We start from the raw sequence: 26,435 nt of genomic DNA on the forward strand, positions 1-26,435 counted from the left end.
CCTCTTCGAGGAGAGAGAGAAGAGGTTTCAGAGAGGGGCTGGATTTGTCCCCCGCTGTGCTGGGGCTTGGGGCTGCTGCGGGAGGGGGCAGCGGGGGGGGGGAAGGACACGGGGCGATGAGCCCCTGCACCCCACGTCCACACCCCGGTCCTGCCCAACCCCTCATGGGCACATGTCTGCAGATCCTAGAGAAGGGCAGCCCGTACCCACTGATCATCCTGCCCCAGTTCGGGGGATACTGGATCGAAGACCCGGAAAACCTCGGTACGCCCACCTCGTCCGACAGCAGCATCTGCGAGGAGGAGGAGGAGAACCTCAGCCCCAGCACCTACGGCTACAAGCTGGAGTGCAAAGGAGAGGCCAGAGCCTACAGGAAGCATTTTCTGGGGAAGGTGGGTGCCCCTGCCGCAGGGGGCAATTGGTCAGCTGAAAATTGCATACTTCTCCCCCCCCCCCCCCCCAAGAAAAAAAAAGAAATTCGAAAACTGTGAGCAAAATGGGCAAAATTTGCAACTTCCCTCTTTGCAAGGAGAGGAGGGGACTGGCGGGTTACCGGCCGTGGCAGTGATGGCCACGCACACAGCCTCTGCCCCGGCCCCCACAGCTGGCAGGGCCCCCCCAGGACAGCGGGTGGGCATGGGGGCTCTGAGCCTGCCCCGTCTGCGGGGACCTGGGGCTCGGCCGGGCTCGGGGGACCCGGCGCGGCAGCCGCCTGCCTGCCCTCTTGCTCACAGTCTCGTAATCCTCTTTCTCCCTCTGCACAAAGCGGAGAGCAGAGTGCTAAAGTCCATGGGCAGAGGGATTAAAGCCCTGGTCCCCACGAGGAGGGGTGCGAGCGTGTGTGCCCCAGGGCGGGAGGGTGTCGGGATGGTGGGCGAGTCCTCTGCTCCGGCCGGGACGCGGGGCAGCGTCCTTGCCATCAGCAAGCTGCCTCCCCTAATGCGCTGTTTTCTATTTTTAGGATCACTTAAATTTTTATTGTACAGCCAGCAGCCTTGGGAATCTGATCCTTTCTATTAAGTGTGAGGAGGCAGATGGCACTGAATATTTAAGGATTATACTCAGGTATGGAAAAAAAAGCTTTGTTTAACAAAATATTTTCTCTTCAGGAGTCCCTTGTTTTTTTCCACAGTAAATGTTAGAGCCGGGGTGGCAGCACGCTGGCTGTCACACATGGAGGGGGTTGGGGTAGAATGGGGAGCAGCATCATCATCCTTTTACTGTATCTGCGCTGGGACTGCCTGACCCCCGATAATGAACATGAGACTTTGATCTGTTGCTAAACCCGCTGAAACTGAGTGTAAAACTCTCGGTGACACGGGATAATACCAATCACATCTATCGCCATCCCTCTGTAAGCTGACAGGACCCAGTGCGTCTGAACCATCATGTCATTTCCCTCCAGACTATGAATATTTTAAGAGCTGCAGAGATGAGAAGAAAAATTGAGCTTTTGCTTACTAACCAGGCCCAACAAATTCTGCAGAACATCGTTTCCCAACAGCCAGTGGAGTAGCCCTGCATGCATGCCACAGGGCTGGTGAGCGGGGGGCTGCAGCCGGCGTCTCTTTGCCTTAGACACTGCCTGATGTCTGCTCGTTTCTTTTTCTTTGCTAGGTCCAAAGTGAAGACGTTGCATGAAAGGATCCCCCTGGCAGGATTTAGCAAGCTCCCTAGTATCCCCCAGATTGCAAAGGTAAAATCCCGGGCTGGGCTGGGGATACCTGCAGCAAAATCCGCGCCGCTGAGCCAGGCACCTTGGGCAATGTTGGGCAGCGTTGGGTGGCATTGGGCAGCAGTGCCTGGGCTCTCAGGTCCAAGGACACTTGTTGGGTGGTGGTCGGCGGTGGCCCTGCTGTTGGTTTCCTGCTGATTCTGGGCAGGTCACTGGTTGATATCTGGGGGAAGAGGTGAGGACGTGGCAGCACCTTTGACTTGTCTTCCTGCATCCTCAGTTTGGTACCAGCCAGGCCACAGGGCATCCCGATGAGAGGATGTGAAGAGGGGAGCTCCTGCAATCGGAGTCTGGGTTTAGTTCATTTATAAGACATTCACAGCCTTGCCATGGAGTTTTGGCAGGACAGGGACGTCTGTCCTGCGCACCCAGAGACCCGGCACTGACTACTCTTTCCCCTTGCCCGCAGGCCTTCTGTGACGACGCCTCCGGGCTGAAGTTTAACCCGGTTCTGTACCCCAAGGTAAGGTAACTAACCCCAAGTCAGTCATGTATTCAGCAGAGAAGGTCAGACAGAGTTAACCCTCTCCTTTTCTCCAAGATCCAACAGCTGCTTTGGTAGAGAGCACGGATATTTGTACTGCATCTTTCTAGCTCTCTAGAGCTGCAGAGGGGATGTAAGCGGTGCAGCAGTGGTGGGCCATGCGTGCGTCTGGGCAGCAGGTTAGCTAACGGCCATCTGATGGCATGAGCCTGCCACCGTCTTGTTCTGTCAAGTGGCCACCAAGGATCAATGGCACTTTGGTATTAATCTGCCCTTGGATCATGGGGAAGGAGGGAAAGGTGACTGTCTGTGGGGTGTAAAACCAACCTGGATCTTGGTTTGGTGCCTTAAGGTTTGCTTGAAACCCGGCAAGACGGGTTGAGTCTGTGCTTGAGAAGCCCTGCGGGAATAGATGTAGAGGTGGGTGGGTCACTGCGGGGGCCGCGTTTTTTTGTCCGGGTGGCAGTCCCCACTCGTGACGTACCTGGACTGACTCACCTGTTCTGGGATCGCTCCTTCTTGTGTGCGCTCTTGTGCTGCCATAGAGACCTGCTCCCGGGAAGGTACAAAGCACATCCATCATTTTCAAGTACCTTTTATGTTGAAGACCTTTTCTGTGGCAGGCACAGCAGTAAGTTATAAGGCAGCTTCATCACCCTTTGATGTAGCCAAGGTCAAACTGATTTTGTTCATCCATTGTCATTACTGATGTTGCTATCAAACCCTTGTCTGGAAGTTTGAGAACAGCCGATGCCCAGTCGGGGAAGACGGACGTCTCTGACTCGGTCCCCGCAGAGCGAGGCTGGGACGGGGGGGCTGGAGCACTGTGGGAACTGCCATTATTTGCACCCAGAGGGCCCCAAACTCCCCCAGAAAGCCTGTGAGAGGTCAGGGCTCCCCGTGCCCCCCCGCCACGCCTGGGCGCTGGGGCCACAGCTCGTGCCCACCCGAAGCCCACAGGCATCCAGGCAGTCTGTCGGCGGTGGAGGCTGCCGGGATGCTGATAACCAAAACCAGGGCCACTGTTGAAATCTTTTGGCTTAATTATGTGGAAATTTGGCTTCTGCCCCCCTTCCACTCCCTCGGGCGCTGCTGCCGTACCCCGCTGCAGCTCCGGTGGGCTCTCCCCCACTGCCCGCCACGAGGAGCCGTACCGCGGCTGGTGGGCGATGGCGAGTGTGCCGAGCGGAGCCGTGAGCCTGGCCAGCAGCGCGTGCCGAGCAGGGTTTGCTCTGCCGGACATCACGTTTTGAACTACCAAATGAAATAGTTCGTATTTTGTTTTACTGCAGGCATCCCAGATGATAGTATCTTACGATGAACATGAGGTCAACAACACGTTCAAGTTTGGTGTGATCTATCAGAAGTTCAGGCAGGTGGGTAATCCCCGTGCCGTTCTTGCGGAGCTCATCCCTGCTTGCCAGAGGCCTGTGTTTCACAAGTGCAAATTCAGGCCTGCAGTTAATTCTGTCACGTGTGACACGTTGTGTTACTGGGTGTCCTCACTAATAATGCATTTCTCATTGCTCGGATGTTTCCCCGACTCATTAAAAAATGATGTGACTGAAAAAATTCAGTATGGAAATCAGCCCACAAGCTGCTGTAGGGAAAAGTGGATGTGAAAATGGATTTTAGCAGGCGTGGTATTTTAATCAGATATATGTTTAGACACTGAAACAGTTACAGTTGTCTGGGAGGACTGTGGGCTATGAAGACATGTGTTTGCTGAAAATGCTATTAGCCGAGGGACTCCGGATGGGGAGTGCAGAGGCAGCTGAGTCTTATAACTCACCAAAGATTATTCTGACAGGCACTCTAATTATCTCTACATATTGCATTTTATTTTGGATTGAGTAATTCATGCAAGATGATAATTAAGGTCTCATTGTTTTGAAACATAGCACGCAAGGGACGATGAAGACGGGTTTTCCAATGTAGAATCCATTTGTGTTTTGGTGTTTCCTAAACGTTATCATAAGGTCCTTGCTGTTGGTCGGAAGTCGCTCTCAGCAGCATCACCTTCGGGTGCCAGCTGGGGAGCGGAGGCACCCCGGGATGAGGTGCTGGTCGTGTCCCCGGGGACCCCGTGGATGGGGCAGGAGGTGGCAGGAGACGGGCAGTCAGAGAGAGCAGAAATCACCATCAGAACCAGGGTGGGACAGGTTCCTTTCCCTGTTGCTGTGGCACTTTTGCTGATAGCAAGGTTTGATTTTAAGAAGATGCTCGGAGCAGGGTGACATGCAAGAAGGCGCGTTTCGAAGGGACCTTTCACCTTAGTGGTGTCCGTGGTCGTCGTGTCCGAACCACCCGCAGCCCAACAGGAGCAGCACCGGGAGGTCCCCAGGGGCGCAGGGCTGTCCTCGCGCGTGGCAGCCACCGGGGATGGTGGCTTTGGTCACGCTCGGCTCAGGCAGCACAGGGGCCTCTGTGGCTCCGCCAGACCAACGCCGCGGTGGCAGAACCGTGGCCAGACCCTCCTCCTTCCCCCGGGAGCCGGCGTCTGCTGCAAACAGGCAGGGCTGGGGCTCTCAAAAGATGTGCCCTGTGTTTTGTAGACCCAAGAGGAGGAGTTGTTTGGCAATAATGAAGAGAGCACTGCCTTCAAGAACTTCCTGAGTTTTCTGGGAGACACCATAACACTCCAGGACTTCAAAGGGTAAGTTAAAAGAAATGATTTTACAAATACATTTAACAAGAGATCATGTCATATGTAAAAATATCTACCATGTGAGAACAGAAGTCATCTCACTCATGAGCGGGATGTACAGAGCAGAAGCGAATATAGCTTTGGCTTGTTTTTCAAAGCCGGGGGAGTTTTCCGAAAAAAATTTGGAGCTGCCAAGAGAGAAAAACTTCCTTTCCTGCAGTTTTGAGGTTGTGAGAAAATCTGGCTATATTCAGCCATAGACGAAAGGAACTTTGTTTGGAAACTCGCCCTATCTGGTGCCGCGGGCTCAGCCGCAGCGTTCCTCCAGGGCAGTCGCTGCAGCAGCCGCGGTGGGGGCAGAGACCCCCCGCTGCCGGTGAGGGCTGCGGGCTGGCAGGCGCGGGCAGCCCACCGCAGCAGCACTGGGGCTGCCGGTCCCGTGAGCGGCACCCCCGGCTGCAGTCAGCCCCGACCAGCCAGCACCACTCTGCCGCACACCCTGAATTTCAGACGGGCGATGGTGATGCTTGGTTACAATACATGACGCACGGTTTGTTCTTTCCCGTTTGCTCGCTACTAGATAAAGATAAATGAGCTGGTTTGTTCTGTCACCCTGTCCCCTGACAGCCGCCGGCGGTCTCTGCTAAGCTTTCAATTAATATTTCTTCGTTTCTCCCTGCCTTTCCCTTCGTCTCCAGTTTTCGAGGAGGTCTGGATGTCAGCCACGGCCAGACAGGAGCAGAGTCTGTGTACACGGTGTTCAGGGACAGGGAGATAATGTTTCATGTCTCTACAAAGCTGCCTTTTACCGAAGGAGACACACAACAAGTAAGAGAGATGAGCTTCCCCGCACCGGAGTGTCTGAGCCAGGGTGCGCTGGCGCTGCTCTGCCCAGCGCCGCCAGCCGCCGAGCCCCAGCGCCGCGGCATCCTCGGCGGGTGGGCGGCAGCGCGGGCAGCAGCCGGGTGGGCTCCCCGGTGCGCGGCAGCCTGCGCGCCCGGAGCTGGTGTTTGCTCCCGAGGGAGCAGAGCCGCCTGGCTTTACCGACCAGATGTTTTCCCTTTCCGCTTAGCTCCAGAGGAAGAGGCATATTGGCAACGACATTGTGGCAATTATCTTCCAAGAAGAGAACACGCCTTTTGTCCCAGACATGATCGCCTCCAACTTCTTGCACGCCTACATTGTCGTGCAGGTGGAAAACCCCGAGGCAGATAACACGACATACAAGGTGAGGGGATCGCGACTTGCACGTGCCCATTTTTGCTTCTGCATCTCACGCCGAGGTCTGGAGGCAGCTGCCCAGTGCGCTCAGTGATACAGCCAGTATTACACCTAACTGATGTATGTATGTGTGTATTAAACATACACACACACACACACACGTATATTTATGTATGCACTATCACGTAATGTGTGTGTTTACGTACATATGTGTATAAAATATGTGCATGTATAATAGCATGCTCATTTGCTAAAGACTTTTGATGCTACTCAGTATTTGAAGAAGCCTCCGAACAGCTCATACCCATCTAACACATCACTCAAGTGTAGGTAGCATAAACCCTCTTACCTCTCTGTTTTCTAGTAAGAGAACCAGAGCCACAAACGAAAACAATTCATAGGAAGTAAATGTAAAAAGCGTGCATGGTTAACTCTCTCATGAATGCGGGAGTGATGACGGATGAAGGCTGGGGAGGAGCAGTCTGTCTGGCAGGGCGAGGGCTGTGGGGTGCCCCGTGGCTCTCAGGCGCTGGTGCATCTCGGCTGGGCTGGGCTGGGCTGGGCTGGGGAGAGCATCTCCAGCCCCACGCTGGCCACCCTCCGGGAGAGGGACGTCTCTGTGCTGGGTGATGCCCTGCCCTGCTGCACCCACAGGAATAACGTTTCTCTTGGCTCCGCAGGTGTCGGTCACGGCCCGGGAAGATGTCCCCTCCTTCGGGCCGCCCCTTCCGAGCCCACCAGTATTCCAGAAGGTAAGAGCTGAGGTGGGAAGCATGTTCCAAGCCATAAAAAAAATATATGTGTATGCCCGAGATGTTTCCAAGCTCACCTGCTTAGGGAAAACATGACTTCCGGAATTTACATGGATTTAGTTTGATTTCTAGTGAGGCCCACGGGGTTTATGGTGGGGCGGGAGGCCGTGCACCACCACACAGCATAACCCGTGCAAGGCGGCACTTGCGGCTCTGCTGCCGGGGCACCTGTGTCAGTGTGGGGGGGACGGCCAGCGCAGGAGGGCACCCCGAGCCCGTCTGGGGTTTTCCACCAGTGCTCCCACATCTGGAGGGGGCTGCAGGGTGCTGTGAGCTCGGTTGTTGGGTCGGTACAGCTCCGGTACCAGAGGTACGCAGAGTCTTACGACAGCGGGTGTTTTCCACCGTGGCTCTCTCTCCACCAGAGCCCCGAGTTCCGGGAGTTCCTGCTGACCAAGCTCATCAACGCCGAAAACGCCTGCTGCAAGTCCGACAAGTTTGCGAAGCTGGAGGTAACGTCGCCCACCCGCCCCTGCCCAGCGCCGCGGCAGGCGCGGGGAGGCCGTCGGCGTTCCTCCTCGAAGCCGCGTTTCCCTGCGCTGAGCTGGGTCAGCGCTCGCAGGGACGAGTGACCGGAGCGTGCACGTGTCTCGGCTCGCTCGATGGCCGCGGGACCCCACGGGTCGGGCGCTGCCCCCCTCCCTCGGCACCCCCGGCTGAGCCCCTTCTCGCTCCCCAGGACCGGACACGGGCCGCCTTGTTGGACAACCTTCACGACGAGCTCCACGGGCACACGCAGACCATGCTGGGGCTGGGGCCGGAGGAGGACAAGCTGGAGAACGGGGGTCACGGAGGCTTTCTGGAGTCTTTCAAGGTAAAGCCCTGTCCCTTGCCAAAAGCGGAGTTAAAACGCACCCGGGGCTGGCAAAGCGCATTTTGGTGGAAGGTGCGGGTGAGCAGCGTCGGGGGACGAGAGATGTCCCCTGAGAGCAGCGCGGCGGGAGGAGGTGGGAGCGCGCTGCCGCCACCACCCACTCACCCAGTGAATCCCCAAGCTGGTCCCGGTGGGAGCAGGCGCAGGCTGCGTTGTTGGTCAGTGCCACCATCGGGGTGACCTCTCCAGAGCCCCTGAGCACCAGCTCTCCCGCCGGCGTGCTCTGGCATTCGCCGTGTCTCCGGAGGGGTCTCGGTCCAGGGCCAGCACCCCAGCGCGGGCTGCGCCTGCAGTCGGGCTTCGCTGCTGCAAGGCAAGTCCTGCTCGTGTGCCCGGGGTGCTGGCTGTCCCCGCTGTGCCACCCTGGCTGCAGGACGGGGCTCGGGCTGGGGGGGGAAGGACGCCCAGGGGTGGCTGCCACAGCGAATGGGGAGGAGGTGGTTGTCACGGTGTTAAACGGGAGACACGACGAGAGGTGCTGGGTGCGGAGGGGGGAAATGGTGCTGAGTGTGTGCTGGGAGGGGTTGTTGGGGGTGTGAGGGGAGAGAAGGAGAGCGGGTTGGGAGAAGCGGGGGGAGGAGAAAAAGAAATGAGATAAAATGATGTGGATGAAACTGGGCCACCGTTGGTGGTAGGGACAGTGACCAGCTGGGTGGCGGGGGACGTTCCTCGAAATGGAGGGGCAGCTCTTGAGTCTCAGGGGATGAGCTGTTGCCAGAAGTCTCCGGTGAGGCTCCCCTGCGACAGCGGTGGGAAGGGCTGGCACGTGTAAATCTGGGCTGCGCTCACAGGGGGGCGTTCAACGGAGCCCCCCAGCCAGGGCACCGCGTCCCTGCCATGGGTGACGCCTGTGGCCGTGCTTCTCCCCGTGCAGCTCCCTGACGCTTCTCCCCATCCTGCTCCTGGTGTGTCGGCTCTGCCTGGCAGAGGCCGTTTTAGCTGCATCTGCAGCGGGGAGGGGTGCTGGTGGGGGGTGGCCGTCGCCGTCCCGGGCGGAGGAGCTGCCCCGGCTGGGGCTGTACGGAGACAACTCCTGCAATTACCTTATAGGCACGATTTTCTCTGTAGTACAGAGAAACAGGCGCTGGTAGGAGATGAGTCACCTCATCCTGCACCCAACGGCTCCAGAGGAGGGGTGAGCACCTCCCTGGCCCCCGCTGCGGGAGTGGGTGGAGGCTCAGGTGTGTCCCGTTGAGATACGAGATACGTCGTAGAAATGGAGATGCTGGGCGGTCACGTCGCAGCGTTCGCTTCAGGGTCTGAGGTGCTGGTGTTAAATAATCATTATTTTGCACGCTTTTTGCGTACGAGAAAGTGGACTTTGCTTTCTTGGCATTGCAGGGTGTGCCGGGGCAGGCGGTGAGCTCCGCGGTCCGGGCTGGGCTGCGTTTGCCCATCCGCCTCGGGACCGCGCTGCTGGGCTGCCTGCTAGCTTATGTCCTCCACCGCGCGCTGTCAGAGTGAACGGGGAGAGGACAGACGGAAAATAAGAGGGCTGGGAGGGGGCGAGACCTGATCCCCACCGTTTTGTTTTGGCCGGCTGCTCAGAGGAAAGCGGAGCTTGTTTCTGCTGGGCTCTGAGCAGGCGAGAGGGCTGCCTTCGCCTCCCTGCTGCGGGGGGAGAAGCCGCTGGCCAGCCCCCCCCACCCCGGGAAGGGGTGTCGGGGTGCCCCACAGAGCTCCGCGGCCTCGGCAGCCCCGGGCAGAGACCTTCCTGCCCGCACGGCACGAGCGCCCGCCAGAGCTGCTGGCAGCAAAGCAAGCAACCGGTTACTTTTATCTGCAAACACTGTCAAATTTTGTATGAATTGCTGACCCTAATAAATCAGGTCTGATGGACTCTTGCTTGGTGTTTGTCACTGCGTGGGCAGGAAGGGACAGCGTGGGCTGTCGGGGTGGCCGTAGTCCCTGGCACGGGCTGGGTCTCGGTGAGAGCTCGGGGCTGCAGCTCCCACTTCCCCTGGTGCAGGTCCGCCTGCAGCTCAGTAACCCCTGGAGCCAGCAGCAAACTGGTGCTTGCGCACCGTGGATACAGTGCTGGGCATCTCCAGAAATCTCGCCCTTGATGGCTTGTTTCCTCCAAAATCTCTTTACCTTCAGCAGGGATTCAAGGGGCTGGAGGAGAGGTAGCCATGGCGCAGCGGATAGCGCAGCAGCAATTCAAAGGGAATAGCTGCGAAGAGAAACTTTCCTTTAATTGGCACGCTGGCATCACAGTCCAGTTTGGGCTCCCGTTACTATGGTGACTGCAATAATTGAAATATGGGTGTAGATATTTTTTTTTTTAACTTGTACATTTCACTGCTGCTTTTCATAGCGTGTGCCAGACTTTCAAAAGATCTCGTGGTCGTATTTGTAAGTGCTTGGGACAACAACTGAGAGAAGACTTTAAAAATAGTTCAGGTCCTGTTTAAGCACCCAGATGAGTGTTCAGATCTGCAGAAGGTCTCTGCCTCCGGTATGCGCAGCTCTGCTTGCAACAGTTTGAGTCAAAACAGGTTACAGCAGTCCTGTTCCCACGCTTGTGCCGCCGATGTCCGCAGAGCCCGGCCGTTGGTCCTTTCCCGGGGGACGTGGAGAGCTCCGCGGGGGCTGTGAGTCCCATCGTGTCCATACCCAGCGCGGCACATCTCTGGGCTCTGCCGCAGAGGTGGGTTGGACTCGGTGCTTCTCGTCTGTGCCCGGGCAAGGTGCGCCTGGCCGTGGGCATCCCTCGGTGCACGGAGCTCCGGTGGTGCTCCAGCTCTCTGGGGCAGCCAGAGGGAACGAGGGCACAAGGCCTGGCACTGGGCATCTCGCTCCCGTAAAAACCAGCCTGTGCCAAAACGGACACAGATGTTTCAAGGCAGCTGGGAACAGGCTTTGGTTTGCTGAGTGAGCAAGGTGCCTAAGGCTGTGCGGGAAACGCAGCCCTCAGCCTGGACTGGGAGGAGGCCGCAGGCGCTTTGGTTGAGCGGTTGGATTGCAGGAGGAGTTTGGTGCAGCGGCAGTCGTGGTCGTTGATCTGCTGCATCCAGCGGCGGGGATGCAGCAGGAGAAGCCACACCAGGCTGCAGCACTGGCACAGGGCACGGTGGGCTCTTGGCTGGAAGCTGCGCCCAGACTCGGTGACGTGGCTCAGGCAGGGGCAGTCCGAGGAAAGCGTGTCCAGAGCCTGGGGGATCGTGGCTGATGTGAAGAGTGAAGGAAGGGGGCTGTTTAGTTGGGAGAAATGGAGACCGAAGGGAGCAGGGAGAGTCTGTGGCTGCCGTGGGGATGATGCTGTGCAGCTCATCTCCATGCCTCTTAGAGATGGATGGGCCAAACCAGCAGCAGCAGAGGTTCAGGCTAAAAGGATTTTTCAATCGTAAGCACCCTGAAGAACAGAAGTACTTTTGTGAAGCGGCTGTGAAGGCTCCAGCTCTGGGGATGTTTTGGGGCAGGTTGGAGAGGTCCGTCAGCACACAGGAGAGGTGCAGGCAGGGCAGGAGGCTCCGCCTGGGACCCGTCCTCTCCGAGTCCAGTTTGAATCGCGGGGTGGGTGTGTGCATCCAGACACTGGCTTGCAACTCAGCTGTGGTCCCCGTTCCTGCTGAGGGGCTTTCGGAGGTCAGCCAGGCAGGAGGCAGGGCTCCGGGGCTCATGTCTGCCGCTCCTGGTCCTGTAGCTGCAGTCCTCGGCCCTCGCACGCAGTGTCAGGGGGGCAGTGGGAGGAAAATCTGATTTTGTGGCTGTGGGGCTCCCCGAGGGGCGGCTCATCCTCCGGCCGTGCGGTGCAATGTCTGCTGCCGTTACCTGTCGGATTGTCGTTGGTGTGTGCTGGCTCTCGGGGGGAGGACCAGGCAGGTTGCTCTCTGATGTGCTTGGGAGAGACCTGGGGCTGGGGAGGGAGGGGGTTTGGGGTCGGTGCCCCGCAGGGTGGTGATGACCTGCCGTCCCCTGTCCCCTCCGGCCTCAGAGAGCCATCCGGGTGCGCAGCCACTCCATGGAGACGATGGTGGGCAGCCAGAAGAAGCACCACGGCGGCGGCATCCCGGGCAGCCTCAGCGGGGGCATCGCGCACAACAGCGGCGAGGTGACCAAGACCACCTTCTCGGTGAGCGTGGCCGCGTGCCCTCCGTCCTGCTGTCCGTCTGTCCATCCCTCTCTCCCCAGCCTGGCAGGGCACTGCAGTGTGCTGACGTAGTCTGGCAGTCCCCTGCACAGGCGGTGAGTGTAAAGGCGAGAAGACTTGAGCAGAACATGATTTTATGAATGCTCGAGTTGGGCTTGTTTTGAGGGAGAACCAAAGATTGGCTTCTGGGGGTTTTCAGCCCCAAAGTACAAAGGAAATACAAAAGAAATTCTGGCATTATGAGTTTTCAGGATGCACAGGCTGAGAATTGTGGGCAGCACGGTTCCTCGTAGGATGTTTAGTCTTAGGAGCTTCTAGGAAGGAGCTTTGCTCTCCAACCTGGACTGTTTGTGCTTTCAGCCCCCCGTACCAGCGGCTGCTGCCAAGAACCAGTCCAGGAGCCCCATCAAGCGCCGTTCAGGGCTGTTCCCTCGCCTGCACACAGGCTCTGAGAGCCAGGCGGAGAGCAGGACAAGGTGGTAAGTTTGACATCGCCCTTGTTAAAAACCGCTATTGCATGTTAAACGTTAGAGAAGCTGTTGGTGAGTGCTGGAGACCTTGCCTGGGGCGCAGCCTCCCCTTTCCACACGAGCCAGCAATGAGAGCTGCTTTTGCCGTGTTTGAGGACTTGTGCCTTGGATCCCTTCCCTCTGTTTTAAATCAAAGTGGTGGTATCCAGAGAGCATCTGTGACTCTTACAGTTTAGCATTTGGTGTTGGGGAGTATAATTTGACCATCCTTTTTAAGTGTCTTGTATAACTCATGTGACCTGTCTCTTTGTGCCCTCAGCGACAGTGTTTCTGGAGCCCAGAAGACACCAGATTTGGGACATTCTTCCCAAGAAATGAAATCTGAAACCTCGTCCAACCCAAGCTCCCCTGAAATATGCCCCAACAAAGACAGGTGAGCCAGGAAGAGCCCCATCCTCCTCCGACCAGAGCTCAAGTCACCCTGTAGCTCACAGACCATCAGGAACTTTGTCAAACAAAACCATCTCCAGGTTTTACTATAAATAAGTTTGATAGCAAGGGAGGAAAAAAAAAGATTCTGGTGATTCATGAGCGCAGCTCCTTTATGGTCTGAAAATAGCCATCTTTAAAAAGAAGAGGAAGAGCAAAGAGCAGTATTTGACAGAAGTTGCCCAAACCCTCACGGCATGGGAGTTGGGGAGGTCCGTGGTGCCCATCCCTCCCTGCCGCCGGGGAGTCAGCCTGACCCAGGGGTTTCTGCTGGTGGCACCCACCAGCTGCTTTATCCCATGCTTTTGGAAATGGTGACTTACAGAAGCACCCCGCTATGTTCATCCCTACGGCAGCAGCTTTGCTCTGGGGGTGCGCAGGAGGGTCTGTCCCCGCCGTAGCCCAAGGGACACATCTTTCTGAGTGACAAAGCTTTGTGAATGACAGCCACGTGCCCTGTGTTTTGTTTTGCCTCTTTCTAGGCCGTTTATTAAGCTGAAAGAGAACGGGAGGTCGAACATCTCCCGTTCCTCCTCGAGCACCAGCAGCTTCAGCAGCACGGCAGGGGAGAGCGAGACCCTGGAGGAGTACGACAGCGTGGTAGGCACCGAACACACCCCGCGGCACACTCGGGCTCAGGACCCTGCGGCTCCGTGTGTCCCTGGGCTTCGGGCTGTCTCCGGACCCTCGGGTGGTCTCTGTGCGGGGGAAGCGCCCCGTGGCCCCCCCCGCCAGGTGCCTCCTCCCCTCTGGCATCGAGGGACTTAATCCCGTCCCCGGGTACGGGGAGGAGGAGGGTTGGGGTGCCCGGTGGGACACCCCAGCGAGCTTTGGCATGCACTGGGCAGCGCTCGGCACACTGGGGATGGGAGGTTGCTCCGTCAGGCTGAGGTCTCCCGCTGACGAGCAGGGCTGTAACGGGGCATCAGCAGGGCGCGGGGAGGAAAGCTGGCTCACAAGTGAAAGCCGTGTCCCAATCTCTCCCCGTGCAGGGAAGCCAGCCGTCTACGGCATCGCCGTTCAAGCAGGACGTGTTTGTCTACAGCGCTTCGCCCGGCAGCGAGAGCCCGAGCGTGGGGGCCACGGCCACCCCCGTGATCATGAGCAGGAGCCCCACAGGTGGGTCACGGGAGGGCTGGGGGGAGGCACTGGCTCTGCCTTCGCTCCTGCAGCCCCTGGGGTCCCGCAGCGGTGGGTTGGGATGGGGTCTGTGGGTCTGGGACGGAGAAGCCCCCTCCCCAGCCTTGCCCGGGCTGCAGGCATCTGCCGAAGGTGACGGGGCGAAGCAGCGGCCGCGCTCGTCCTGGCGGGACAGGCATCCCACGGGATGCGGGGCAACTTCTTGCTCATCCTGAAATCCCCATCCTGACGAGGCTGTTCTGGAGAGACGGCCCCGTGTGCTTTATTTCGGTATTTCCATGGGGAATTTGTTTCCCTGCTAAATTAGAGCGCAGAGGTGGCTTTTGCTGCGGCTTTGTTTCCTCCCTCCTCCCCTGACAGGCTTGTGCAATAGTCGTGGAAACTCGCCGTCTCCAAGGCCCGAGCCATGACTCACAAATTATTTAATAAACAAGCAGCTTCCCTTGGTCTTGGCTCCATTACCCCTGCTGCTAACTCACTCACCGACTCCATCCGTTTCAGTCAGCTGATTTGCAAAATGAGGTGCAATTCGACAGGGTAAAATTGGCAGAAATGGCCCGTTGCTGGTGCGTCCTGCGGTGACAGCACTGGTGACGGTGCAGTGGGGCTGGGGGATGTCTGCAGCGCTTGCCCCTCGCCCATGGATCACCGTGGCTTTGATTTCCTCGTGCAGCAGAGCACCTGCTGTAAGGCACCACAATCCAAATGAAAATGCACATTATGAATTTAGGAGCTGCTTGCGAAACAGCCAGGGAGGCACAAATCCACCCTGAACAGCTCTGTGACGGGGAACAACGCGGGGGAAGCGCTGGGCTGCAGAGTGCAGTCTGGCTGGCTTTTTGTACCTCAGCACCCCACAGGTCCTCCTCCTTAATTCATTAGTGATTTTCTGAACTATTCAACCAGCCCCTTTTAATGTTTAAAGTGTTTATTTTGTATTTTTCCTGCCAAGAACATGAAAATCCACCCATACATTATTCGGATCAGTCATTTCTTGTAGCCTTTTCAGTGGCATTTCCAGTAGAAAGACTGTGAAATGTAATTAAGCCTCAATTTGTTCCATCAAAAACATTTAATGTACAGATTTTGCCAAACATTCAGCCAAGATAGACTAAATATTGGTAGCGCTCATGACAGTCTATTGAAGTGCCTGGCTGTCAGGCTGGGCAAGCGGCAGTCAGCACTACAGCTTCAGCAAATATGTTTGTTCACAAATTATTCCTTTTCTTCTTTGCTTTTCCCCTCCGTCCAGCAGATATAAAGAACAGAAACTCTCCAAGGTCAAACCTGAAGTTTCGCTTCGACAAGCTCAGCCACGGCAGCTCCAGCACGGTAGGTGCCAGTGACTCTCGCCAGGCGAGATGCTGCGTGGCCGCATCCTGCCCTGCCGGGTTGCAGGCGTGCGGCGTGGGGGGTCTGGGATGTGCGGGGGCTGCGGAGCAGGAGGCAGAGCCTGCGAGGGGCAGTCGGTGAGGGAGGGGAAGGGGAAGGGGTTTCATGACTTCTTGCATCTTCATTTGCAACCCAACCCATATTCTGTTCTTTGGTTTAGAGCCACTAGCAGGAAGAAGAAGTCATGAACTTGTAAAAGGTGGGTGTTTGTAATACGGTGTTGTGCAAAATGACTTGTCTCATCTGTGGTCAAGTCTGTAGAGCTAACGTTGGCCAATTGCACTGTTTATTATTAAATATGTGATCAGTAATATATCTTAAGGCATCCTAAACGCTTTTGTAAGATGAGGGCAGCACTGAGTGAGAAAAACTGTAGAGGTTTGTGACAGACAGGTCTGTGCCCATCCGTGCCGCTGTGTAGCTGTATGTGTTCCTTTCTGGAGTTCTGGAGTAGGTGCTCCCACAGCGCTTTTGCCACCTGCTCTCAGGGATGATGGGCCACAGCCCAGTAGGTTTCATTTTTTCCCAGTTAGCCTTTATGAAACGCTTGTGCCCATCTCCGCAGGGAGGATGAGGTTTGCTGTGCTTTGCTCTGGGCACTGGGGGTGGAAAAGCAGAGCAGGTGTCCTTACGCCTGCCAAAAACCAGATGGAAACGGCCAATTTTTGAGGTGGATTTTATGGGCAGAGGTGAAGGGAGTGCAGCGTGATTAGCCTGGGCTCTCGGTGGCTGGGGGAATTCCCGTCCAGCAGCATGGCTTTTGCCCCTGCACAGGGCCACCAGCATGAGTGGTGCTTTCACACAGGAGGCATTTGCAAGCCACAAGGAATTTATTTACTGGTTTTCTTGCAGGCTCTAGTTCCTGGAGTCCTATGTCATGAAATCAGGGTTTTCATTAGGAAGTTCCTAGCTGAGCAGAAGAGCCCATAAAACTTGAAACGAGAGAAATTTCCATTTCTGAAAGCACGGGTCTCAGAAGGCCATGGTTTTCAGCCCATCACTGAGTTTCCTCCTCTCCCGGTCCGGAGGCGGCGAGCGGCTTGTTGTCTCCGGGATGGGCACTGCCACGGCTTCAGCTCCCTCCCTGGGACTGGTGCTTCATAGCCGTCACTGCAGGAGTGAGAATATTCTCCTTCCACAGTCTCTGACGCTTTTATCCTTTTCCTCTTTGCAGAGAATTTTTGTGTCAACAAAGGGAAAACTCTTCAACATCCCATGGGAAAATGCACGCCCCGGCAGCGAGGTGCCCTCACCTCCTGGCTGCCCCTCAGCGCCGGGAAGAAGCTCTCACCTTGCCGCGATCTCTGCCCCGACAGGGACCCAGCCACCTTCCCACCGGGTGAACCCCTCGCCAGCAAACGCCCCGCACCCCTCCCTCAGCGCCGCGGGAGGGGACGTGTCTCTGACCGCGTGGCACACGCGTCCCCCCGCCGTGCCGTGCCGTGCTGTGTTGCCCCGCGGGTGCCCGCGTGTGCTGCGGCTGATGGGTACCAGGTGGGCACCATCCATCCCCCCCTCCTGGCTCGCCAGCCGGCTCCTCTCGGGCAGAGGGGAAGCAGGACGGACCCCCCGCACACTTCAGGTCCCTCCATGCTTTATTTGCAGTTATCAGTGGGGAAACAGAGGTTTTTGTGTTTGTTTTTTGGAAAGGTGGATGGTCAGGGCAAAGTTACGTGTTTGCTTGGCCCCGGGGCAGTTCCCTTGCCCCATCGTTTATCGTTGCTCTCCTCTGTTTGGAGACAACGGGGCAAAATTTCCCCCCACGGTGCTGCCCGGGCGGCTCTTGCCAGCACGGCGGCGGCTGCAGCAGGTCACCAGCTGCCCCCTGCTGCCTCCCCCCTCCAGCTCGCTACCCACATTGCAAAGTGGTAGGGCAGATGCAGCCTCTTAATCCATACTTAGTTTCTGGCACAAGAGGAGGACGTGCGAACCAGTCCTGGGGGAGCACAGCTGGAGACTGGGGCCAACTCATCCTCTCGGCAGCTTTGGAAATGGTTTATATGGGCTCCCTGCTTTTTCCCTGCCTGAAACTCTGAGCACAGGCCTGGAAAAGATTAACCAAAGCTAAAGCTGTAGTATATCTAAATACCAGAACTGGTACTCAGAGTGAATTTACCTGGCGGGCTCTGCTTTACCCTATGGGTTGGATCACCAGGCAAGCAAATGCTAAAACTCCGGAGATGTGGAAGGCATTAGGCTGCTCCACTCCTTGCAGAATCTGTCCTGCTGCTTTTGAATGTGCTTTTGTTTATTTTGAAAGACAAAGATTAGGAATTCTGCAAGGTGGCTTCCCTGTAACACCCTTTTCCAAAAAATACCTCTCTCAACATGCCAAGAAATCCTTTTGCTCTTTTATGGAACTTCGTCTAAAGTTTACTGAAGTCTGTCCATGAATTTCACATTGCTCTGATTTCCCTTACCAGTTTTCTGAAAGGTACACTGCAATGCTGCAGAGATGCTCCCTCCCCCTTACCAGAATCTGTGACCTTTGCAAAAAACCCTATGAAATAAGGTTCTCAATCTCAAGTGAAAGCAATTCTTTGAATTCATGATTCCTAATGAAAACAGAACTTTGAGTGCCAAAGTTAACTTTACACAGCTGGAGCTCCAAGGGGCACAAAAGGATCTGACAGCCAATTTTAGGAGGCGCATGCAGAATTGCACACCTGGAAGCAGCCCTGGGCAGCTGCCGTGGCTGGGGCTGCTCCCAGGAGGATGCACCTCTCTCTGGGGGCAAGTGCTTGTCGAAGCAAACCTTCACCTCCCCTGCGCCCCGTCACCTCCCCTGGACCAGAGAAAAGCCAGCCAGGCTCTGCTAACCGAGGCTCTGCGTGGTACTATCTGACAACCTTACTATTCGGTTTGTATAGGTGCTCCCACTTGTGCATCTGATTTCTCCATTTGAAAAGAAAAGGCTGTAGCCCTAATGGGAGAAATCAGATGAAAGGAGGAAAATGCATTGTGGGAAAGGCGGAGAACAGTTTCACAGGCACTAAGTGCACTGTGTAGGACTAGTAAATACCAACAACCACCAGTGGGGACACTCCCTCCTGCTTTCAGTGAGTTGCATTGAAATAGAGTTTGAATCTTGAGGTTTTCTCTGAAAGAGGAAAAGCACAGTGTGCTTAGCCTGGTCTGTAGCTAGCTCTAGGTGTCTCAGGTTCCACATATTTTGCTCTTCAGCACTTCTGTCTGATGATGCTTTGGTCGCACTTTCAAACCCACCCCGAGTTTTTCCCTTTAGAAGCTTTTGGTCTGGTTTTCTTATGCTGCGCAGTGAAATACTGACCGGTGCAACGACTTGCTTTGAGGGTGTGTTCTTGGTTTTTGCTTTTTTTTCCCTGAGAAGTTGCTTGATTCTGTAGATGTTGTTATTCGCATGGGTGATGATCTCTGTGAGATCTTTCAGCAGCAGATGCAGTGGCTACTATCAGCTGAGGTTTTCATTTTTGGTTTTTTGTTTTTTTTTTTTTTTACTTGAAACTGTGACTTTCCTTTTTGACCTAGATTGATTTGTAGAATTATTTGAATGGGATTAACAGGCAGGCGGGACAGTGTGAAGATTTAGGGAGAGAGACGCAGTGCGTTGGGCTTGCCTTTCCCTGCGCCAGCCTGCTGGAACACCAGCGGGGCCCGGAGCCGAGGTCTGGCACAAGGTTTGCCAGCAGCTCCTGCATGCTCTGGGACATTTTCAACAGCACTCCTCCAGGCTGGTTGTAAAAACCTACTGCAACATCCTTAATGGCAACTGGGCTTTTAAAGCTCCTGTCCTAGCCAAGCTCTAGCGTGGTTCCTGCCTCCCTGCACTGCCTTGCAGCTGTGTGTGCGTGGCGTGCTCCTTTCAGCCCCCGAATTGTCCCCGGTTGTCCCGTAGCGGTGCTGGGGACTGACCAGCAGTTGTGTTAAACCTCGGAGGCACTTCCAGCAGTGGGTAAAGGTGTTTCTGTATATATATTGCAAAATGTATTGTGCTTGTAAGTGACACACACACACATATATATACACATACAGAAAAGTGATTTTTTTTTTATATATGTATGTATATATATATAAAAGAAAGGATCCTTAACTGACACTAAAATTATTGGGCAGTGCGTTTTGCCTTCTGATCCCCACCGTTTCCATGCTCATAACTTCTCCCAGACTCGGAAGTGACTTTGCAGAGGGAGCAGAAGGGGCTCAGAAATGGGGCTGGGGGAGGATCGGGGGAGCCCCCGGCTGCGTGGGGAGGTCTCTCCTGTCACGGGGGGCTGCTCCCCTTCTTGCCGGGGTTTCGGTCCCCCCGCTTGCTCCCGCTGCACCCTGGCTGCCGCTTGGCTTGGACCAGTTGGTGAGCTGGGTGAGAGGCAGAGGCAGGTGAGGTCCAGGTCCACCTCCCCAGCGCCGGAGCTGCAGGCTCCGAGCCCTGGCAGCGGAGCGGGGAGGGAATCCGGCTCCCCTCCGCCAGCGTCTCCTGCGTTAGCCCTGGGGACTGGTTTGCAGCTGCGGAGAGCTGGCAGCCAGCTGCTGCTCCGTCTGGGCTTTTATTCAGGAAAGCACTTAGCACATACTTGCATCCTCTTGAAATCCCACAAAGTCAAGCACAGGATTACACTTAAGCACAACATCAAAGTGCTTTTTTTCTGAGCGAAAAGGGGGGATCCTAAGCACAAACTCAGTTTCTTTCCAGAGTTTTGAGGGTCTTCAGGAACGGCAGGTGAAGGGGCCAGGATACGTCCCTGGCATGAATGGGCTTGTTAACCGGGGCCGAGGTTTCTCGGCTGTCTTCGGCTGGACTACAAGAGGTGCTTAGCGCTGATAACTGCTTTTAAGACCAGCGCCTGGTCAGAGCTCAGCACCTCTGCAGATCATACCTTGCACTCACGTTGCTTTGCTGATGTTCCAACTTCTGTCCCACTAGAGCTGGCAAAGAGTCTGTCATTCCCCAGTCCTAGAGCATGCTTTCATTATGTTTTAATGAATGTAGCACTGCGTATATCCTGCAAAGGGAAATGCTGAATTTATATCATTAGAATGTGAAGAGAGTTTATAGAGTGAAAATAAATCTTGAAGAAATGTATCTGACAAAGTTTATTTTTTATGTAGAGAGGCGGTGCTTTGTAGTTCCTGGTGGCCTATGTCTGTTGTAAATAATGTACATTTAATTTATTGCTATGGTAGCAGATTGTATTTGTTATGTATAAAACTAAAGGTTCACAAATGTATATTTTGTTGCTTAACTGTGTCTTTGCAAAATTCACAATAAATAACATATTTTGTGTCCATATGTGTACTACGTTGTGTATATCCATAAAGTGAGTGAGCTCTTTGGGAACAATGATCTTCTTTACATCCCTGTAAAAACCATGCAACGGCATAGACCGGGGCTGAGCTGGTGTGAATCTGAGTGAGTTCACATAAAATCACAAACTGAAGTAGAGGAGTGTCAGAGTGCAAAAACTGGGACGTCTCTGCTGATGCTCGTAACACTAGGACCGTATTAACAGAGGAGGACCCAGCTTGTCTTTACAAATGCATAGCAATTTTAATCAAGTGAACTGTTCTGTTTGAACTGGAATTAGTACCCCATAAAGCTCAATATAAACCGGTCCCTCAATATAAACCAGTCCCTGTCAGCAGCCAGCCCACATGTGGTAAAGAAAATAAACAGGCAGCAATTCAGTTTGTCTAAACCAGCTTAGCTTACCTTGGATCATCAGTCTCCGACATCTTGGCTGCCTTTGGATGTCCTCTGTGAGCTAACAATGAAATTGGATTTTCTTTCTCCAGCTCCTCAGGCTCCTTTCAAATCCCCCTAATTTCCCAGTTCTCTTCCTCTCAGGACACTAAGAAAAAAAGCTGTTATTGTTTGGAGGCGGCGTGTCTGGTACATTTTCTCCACGGCTCAGGCTGAATGAAGCACAAAGCTATTAGCCAGCGTTAGTTTTTTAACATTTTCTGATGAGGGGAACGAACCCATTAATTTGTACCTGTGAGAATAAAATACTTGTCTCTGCCAGGAAAAAAATTCCATCACGAGGAGTGTTTTGTTCACCCTCCGTCGTGCAGCAGCCCGGCTCGGGTGCCTGATGCCCGCAGACCCTGTGGCAACCCCAGCTCGACACCGCAGGGGATGCACCGGCAGGACTGGCCGCAGCTGCAGCTGTGGGCTGTGGGTACCCAGGGAGGGCTGAGACGGGGTCCCGGGTGGGTGCCGGCTGCAGCGGCGGGGGGATGCGCTGGAGCTGCGGCTGCTCTCGCCCAGGCGCAGCAAAGCCAAGGGCAACCTGCCCTGGAAAGGGGCTTGGGCAGCGCTTGAGCTGCTGCCAGCGCTCAGGGGAGGTCACCCCAGCCTCCTTTAAACTGGGGACCCAGGACTTTGCTCTGGGTTGCACGCTTCTGCCTAGAGCAAAGTGTGAACTATGGGGACGTGTTTGTCAGAGCAAAGCGTGAGCTACGGGGACACATTCGTCAGAGCCACTGGCTTCCACCAGGAATGGCAGATGAAGGATAAAACAACCCCCAAAAGTTCCATTTCTCTTTATTGGTGTAGAAATCATTCTCGGTTACCAAACCCAAATTCTCCCCTTGTCCATGATGAACCAGCACGGAATCTGTGTGTCACCAAATCCCATCTCTGGCTAAAACAAAGCGAGGCCAGCCCAAGATGAAGCCACCTCTTTCCTCTGGCTGTGGTCACGTTCCAGTTTGCTGAGGTGAACAGCAAAACTGACTGCAACAGCGGCGAGCGCTTTACAGAGGGCTGGGAACAGGCAGCGCATCAGTCCTGCTATGTGCACACATAGCTAGTGACTGATCGTTATTGGAATTTGGCAGGCAAGTTGTGGGGTTTTTGGCAATGTGCTGGAGATGTTTCTCCTCTCTTAAATTTTTCACTCATACTTTTTTTTTTGATTGTTGCAATGAATCAGGATAAACATATTTGTCTTTTTACGGCTTTTTCATTAGTGAAGTGCCAGACTTGCCTGCATAAAGCGGGAGAAGAAAAGACTTTGGGTGAGCCATCACAGGTGGCCTGGACCAGCCACACCAACCGTGGAGAAAGAGCTCTTCACCTTTAGAGCAGACAGCCCAGAGGTACAGCAGAGCTCTGTGCCCCCCCCGCACATCAGGAGAGGAGTCAAGCCTACCCTGACACTGAGCAACCTTTGAGGCTTTCCACATGTCAGACAGGGATATGAGTTCTCTCCTCCCACTCTTAGCCTATTTTTGGCCAAGGATGACAGGTGGTGCCTAGCACAAAGAGGGCTTTTGCTGGCTACTGCAACAGACACTGCTCTTGGGATATGCTGACGGCTTTATGTGCTCAAGCCAGGGGCAATAATTACCAAAGGAAAAGAAGTTTCAGAAGAAGAAAAGACTGAATGAGAATGGATGGCGTAGGGATGTGGATCAAGTGCTCACCTCGCCCTGCAATGCACGATACTGAATGCTGTCTCAGTTTTGCTGCCTTCTCTTCCCTGTTGTACATGTCTATCACATCTGAGAGCCCCCATCCTACCGCCGTGGTAACCACAGACTCCGGAAAAAATGTTGTCCCAATTGTCCTCCTCCTCCCATTTGCTCTGGGATGCCTTGCAGGAGTGCCATAGCTCTGGCAGGGTGTGGAGGCACCGATGATGTGCAGCCCTTGGAGGCTCCGTAGCGTGGTTCCCGCAGGGAGCGGGCTGCCCACCTCCTGCCGCCCTTGCTTCTTGCTGGGCTGCGCTGGCCGACTCACGCCGCCTCCGCGGTTCCCCAGCAGACAGTGGCCTTCAGGCTGTTATTTTCCACCCTCCTTTCCGGATTTGGCACTCCACATGTTTTGTGTGCTCTTTAGAGGAGCTCTGCTCCTTACCTGGCTGGCACTGGAGGTCCCGTCCCTAGTAAGGTTTGGGCCGGAGGGTAAAACAGCAATGAATTAGCGAAGGGTAAAATGGGAAGCACCAAATGTATTTCAGGTAGAAAATGGAAAACAGAAAACACACCTACCTTTGCAGTGCTCCTCACTAGGGCAGGGAAAAAGGAAAAAAAGAGATTATGACTAAAAGAAGACAAAGCACAGCTTCCACCTCCTGGGTAGTGGTAACCCAGTTTGGTGACAGGGGTCCTGGGGAGAGCCTCGGCCACCCACCCACCGTGGGGACGGCTGGCACAGCAGTGCTGCCACCAGCAGACCCCTTCCCTCCCCACAGCCCAGATTTGGTAGCCTGGAGGTTATTTTACGTTTGTGGTGGTAGCAAAGGGTGCCTGCGAGGCACGCAGCGAGGCTGAGGAGGAGCAGCAGCCAGGCGGTGGAGGTAGCTTCTGCCCATGAACAAAAGAAAGAAGAACAGCAGAGACACGAGAGTCTGACCCCAGCCACGCTGCCTGACCCCGGCCACGCTGCCATCGCACGCAGGGGACGGGGATGGGGACGGGGACGGGACCAGCAGCTCATACAGGTCGACTGCAGGGGATGAGGGTGAGAACAAGCACCAGCGAGCAGGCGGTGATCCTGCAACCGCAATCAGGCTGCAGCACATTTTACTGGAGTTCACTGATCACACTGAATTAAAGGCCAAATTTAGATTTACCCCAAATAGCTTGGCTTGGCACTGCTATTTGGTCTGAAATGCTGTCCTCACTCAATCCTCTCTGCAAAGATTATCTCCTATCTTGCCCAAGACAAAAACCCCCTCACATTTCAAACTTGCTTTGTTAAGAGAGTTCTCTATGTTTTGCTAAGGGCATCTGGCAGATGCTTCAAAAGAGACCCAGCTCTTGCTTATGAAGAAGACTGTTAATTTTGGGCCAGAATTGGCCAGGAGCTGACTTTCCTTATAAATGGACATTCTGGCAAAAAAAAAGTGGTCTACCTAATTTATTTAATTTTGAATCAAGGAGTCAATTTTGTTGTTTTTCATTAAGATGGCAGAAGTCTGATGAAAAAAGAATATTTGTTGGAATTTTTTTTTTTTTTTTTTTTTTTTTTTTGAGAAGAGCACTGGAAGTGAAGAGTGAGAAAGGGGAAAGATCAGTGGGAAGTTCCCCCCCAGCAATCCCATGGGGTCAAGGGTGCAGGGGACAATGTCCCCAGGTGAGCGGTGTACCCCTCACCTCCATGGTCACACTTCTTCTGATGGGGGACTGCAGGCTGGGGTGGTCTACCCAGCATGTGTACTTATGGCCACCGTGTACTTACCCAGCATGTGTACTTATGGCCACCATCCTTCAGGGACGCTGTGAGCAGGAAGCACCTGGAGGAGCTGTAGGTGCCGTTGCTGCTCTGCTGGTCACCAGTCGCGAGAACGTTCTTCATGACATCGGGGAACTTCCAAGTGTCCTTTGGCTCCTGGAGCCACTGAGCCAGGGTGTTGTGTGGGTAGTAGTGCCTGATGTTGCAGACCAGCTTGTGCTGCTCTCCTTCCACCAGTGACAGAGAGGTGATGTTAATGGTCACTGTGGGTTTTTCTGGTGAGTGAAAATTTATTACACTGCTAAGTCTCTCAACTCATAAATTCTGTTTCCATCATTAAACAAAACCAAATACAGTTTTATGTGCTATGCATCTGAGCACTTCCCATTGGTCTTAAAAAAGAAATCCCAAGCCCATGCTATTACCTTCTATTTGCAGCTGGATTGACTGTACCCCAGTGAGAGAAGCCACTGACACCAAGCACGAGTAGGTTCCTTCTGCTCTCACCTCCGCATCTCTGAGCACCAGAGAAGCGTTTCCCTTTGGGATTTCCTCCAGGACCATCTCAGCCCGGTGAGCCACGCGTTCCGCCTGCTTGCTGGATCCACTGTAAGCGAACAGGCGGGTTTTGCGCCTCCCTTTTTCTGGTGCAATACCCACTGGGTGGGCACAGCTGCCCGGTGGTCCGTGGAGAAGGCAGAGCCCAACCAGCCCTCTGTGGCCAGGGCCGAGCGGAGGAGGGCAAGCACTCTGTGTGGGAGAGGCAGCGGTGAGGGGCTGGGATCGGGCAGTGGTGGCATCACCGGGGGGCTCTGTGTGTATGGGGGGGAGCAGCAGGCACCAGCCGCCATCTAAGTGCCCCAGGGCTGTACTGCAGAGCCTGAGCAGGGCTGGGGGCTTGGGTGGACCAGTTCCCAACCCACCCGTGACTTAGTCCCTGGGGCAAGCCTTTAGCCTGGCTCACGGCTTGCAGGCCACCGGACCTTCCCATTTCGTGCACAGCCATGGGACGTGACAAGCCAGGATGCGGGATGCCCCCCGAGTCAGGAAGGCACGGTCCAACACTGCCCAAGCAGCACTTTTATAACTCACTTTTCTTCCATGCTATATTTTGTTCTCAACTCATTTTTACGTGACAGAGCAACAGATGTAATAACCTCTCCGTAACTCTTACTGCAATAGAAGGTTTAATGAACCAGCATTTCTTTCCCACCACACTGGCTGTTGCTTTGGAAATCATCACAAACCTAAAAGCTGCGAGAGAATGTACACAGGAGCCTTCGTGTGACCTCAATGCTGGGAAGTGCTAAAGAGCATCCCAACACTTTGGGTGGCAAATTGAAGTCAGCTGAGTGGCCCAATTAACCTGCTGGGGCTATTATAAAAGGCAGCTGGGTGGCAGTAGCAGCATTAGCTAGGCTGCTTGCAAGAGGGCACTGGGAAGAGCTCTCCCTGTCTTGGATTCCAGGCTGAGTTTCTGCCACATTTTATCTGCTTGGATGTAGTGAGGCTCTATGCTCTCAGTAGAGTGCTCCTGATATGGTAAATAATCCATTTAATTTTTTTTTTTAAATGAGGGATAGAGAAAAGGCTGGTGTGGCCAAGGGGAGTGGGCGGATCTGAGAAGCTTGGTGTGTAGGCATGGGGTTTGTACGTACCGGTGATGGGCTCTGCAGCGATGGATGGTGCTGAGTGCTACCGCTGCTGGTGGTGCTGGCAGCTGCCCACCCCTGCGTCACTGACCCTGCCAGGGTCCTGCTGGGGAGGCTGCATGGGGATGGGGCTGTGAGTCCCTTGCTGCAGTGGCCCAGCCACCATGTCAGGGGCTGCTTGTCCTCAGAGCCTTCCTGCTATTTTTAAGCATTGCAGCTGTGTCTCTCTTGATCAGATAACACCAGGTCGTGGGGGTGGGGGGTCAAGC

General features: G+C 54.8%; 2 protein-coding genes across 8 annotated transcripts in view; one reads left to right on the forward strand and one right to left on the reverse strand.

Moving 5' to 3' along the window:
* The window catches only part of RAP1GAP2 (RAP1 GTPase activating protein 2), a 66,150-nt gene extending 45,577 nt beyond the window's left edge, over positions 1–20,573 (forward strand). For 5 of the 7 annotated variants that reach the window (XM_075033105.1, XM_075033110.1, XM_075033111.1 and 2 more), the window contains 19 exons: positions 183–392; positions 962–1,065; positions 1,618–1,696; positions 2,145–2,198; positions 3,512–3,595; positions 4,775–4,875; positions 5,565–5,694; positions 5,939–6,094; positions 6,768–6,839; positions 7,265–7,351; positions 7,579–7,713; positions 11,711–11,848; positions 12,227–12,345; positions 12,656–12,769; positions 13,308–13,425; positions 13,818–13,944; positions 15,218–15,297; positions 15,518–15,556; positions 16,532–20,573. In XM_075033105.1, coding sequence (XP_074889206.1) covers positions 183–392; positions 962–1,065; positions 1,618–1,696; positions 2,145–2,198; positions 3,512–3,595; positions 4,775–4,875; positions 5,565–5,694; positions 5,939–6,094; positions 6,768–6,839; positions 7,265–7,351; positions 7,579–7,713; positions 11,711–11,848; positions 12,227–12,345; positions 12,656–12,769; positions 13,308–13,425; positions 13,818–13,944; positions 15,218–15,297; positions 15,518–15,526 — 1,917 coding nt within the window. In that variant the 3' untranslated portion in view covers positions 15,527–15,556; positions 16,532–20,573. The remainder of the gene's footprint in view (positions 1–182; positions 393–961; positions 1,066–1,617; positions 1,697–2,144; positions 2,199–3,511; positions 3,596–4,774; positions 4,876–5,564; positions 5,695–5,938; positions 6,095–6,767; positions 6,840–7,264; positions 7,352–7,578; positions 7,714–11,710; positions 11,849–12,226; positions 12,346–12,655; positions 12,770–13,307; positions 13,426–13,817; positions 13,945–15,217; positions 15,298–15,517; positions 15,557–16,531) is intronic. The other 2 variants (XM_075033106.1, XM_075033108.1) reach the window with 1 other exon arrangement.
* Positions 19,598–25,365, reverse strand: LOC142032500 (tapasin-related protein-like). Its single transcript, XM_075031140.1, is given in 6 exon segments — positions 19,598–19,692; positions 23,563–23,643; positions 24,429–24,482; positions 24,517–24,789; positions 24,940–25,147; positions 25,150–25,365. Coding segments are annotated over 6 exon segments (927 nt in total).
* Positions 25,366–26,435: the final 1,070 nt, after the last annotated feature.

This window comes from Buteo buteo, chromosome 7 (genome assembly GCF_964188355.1).
Source record: "Buteo buteo chromosome 7, bButBut1.hap1.1, whole genome shotgun sequence".
NCBI lineage: Eukaryota > Metazoa > Chordata > Aves > Accipitriformes > Accipitridae > Buteo > Buteo buteo.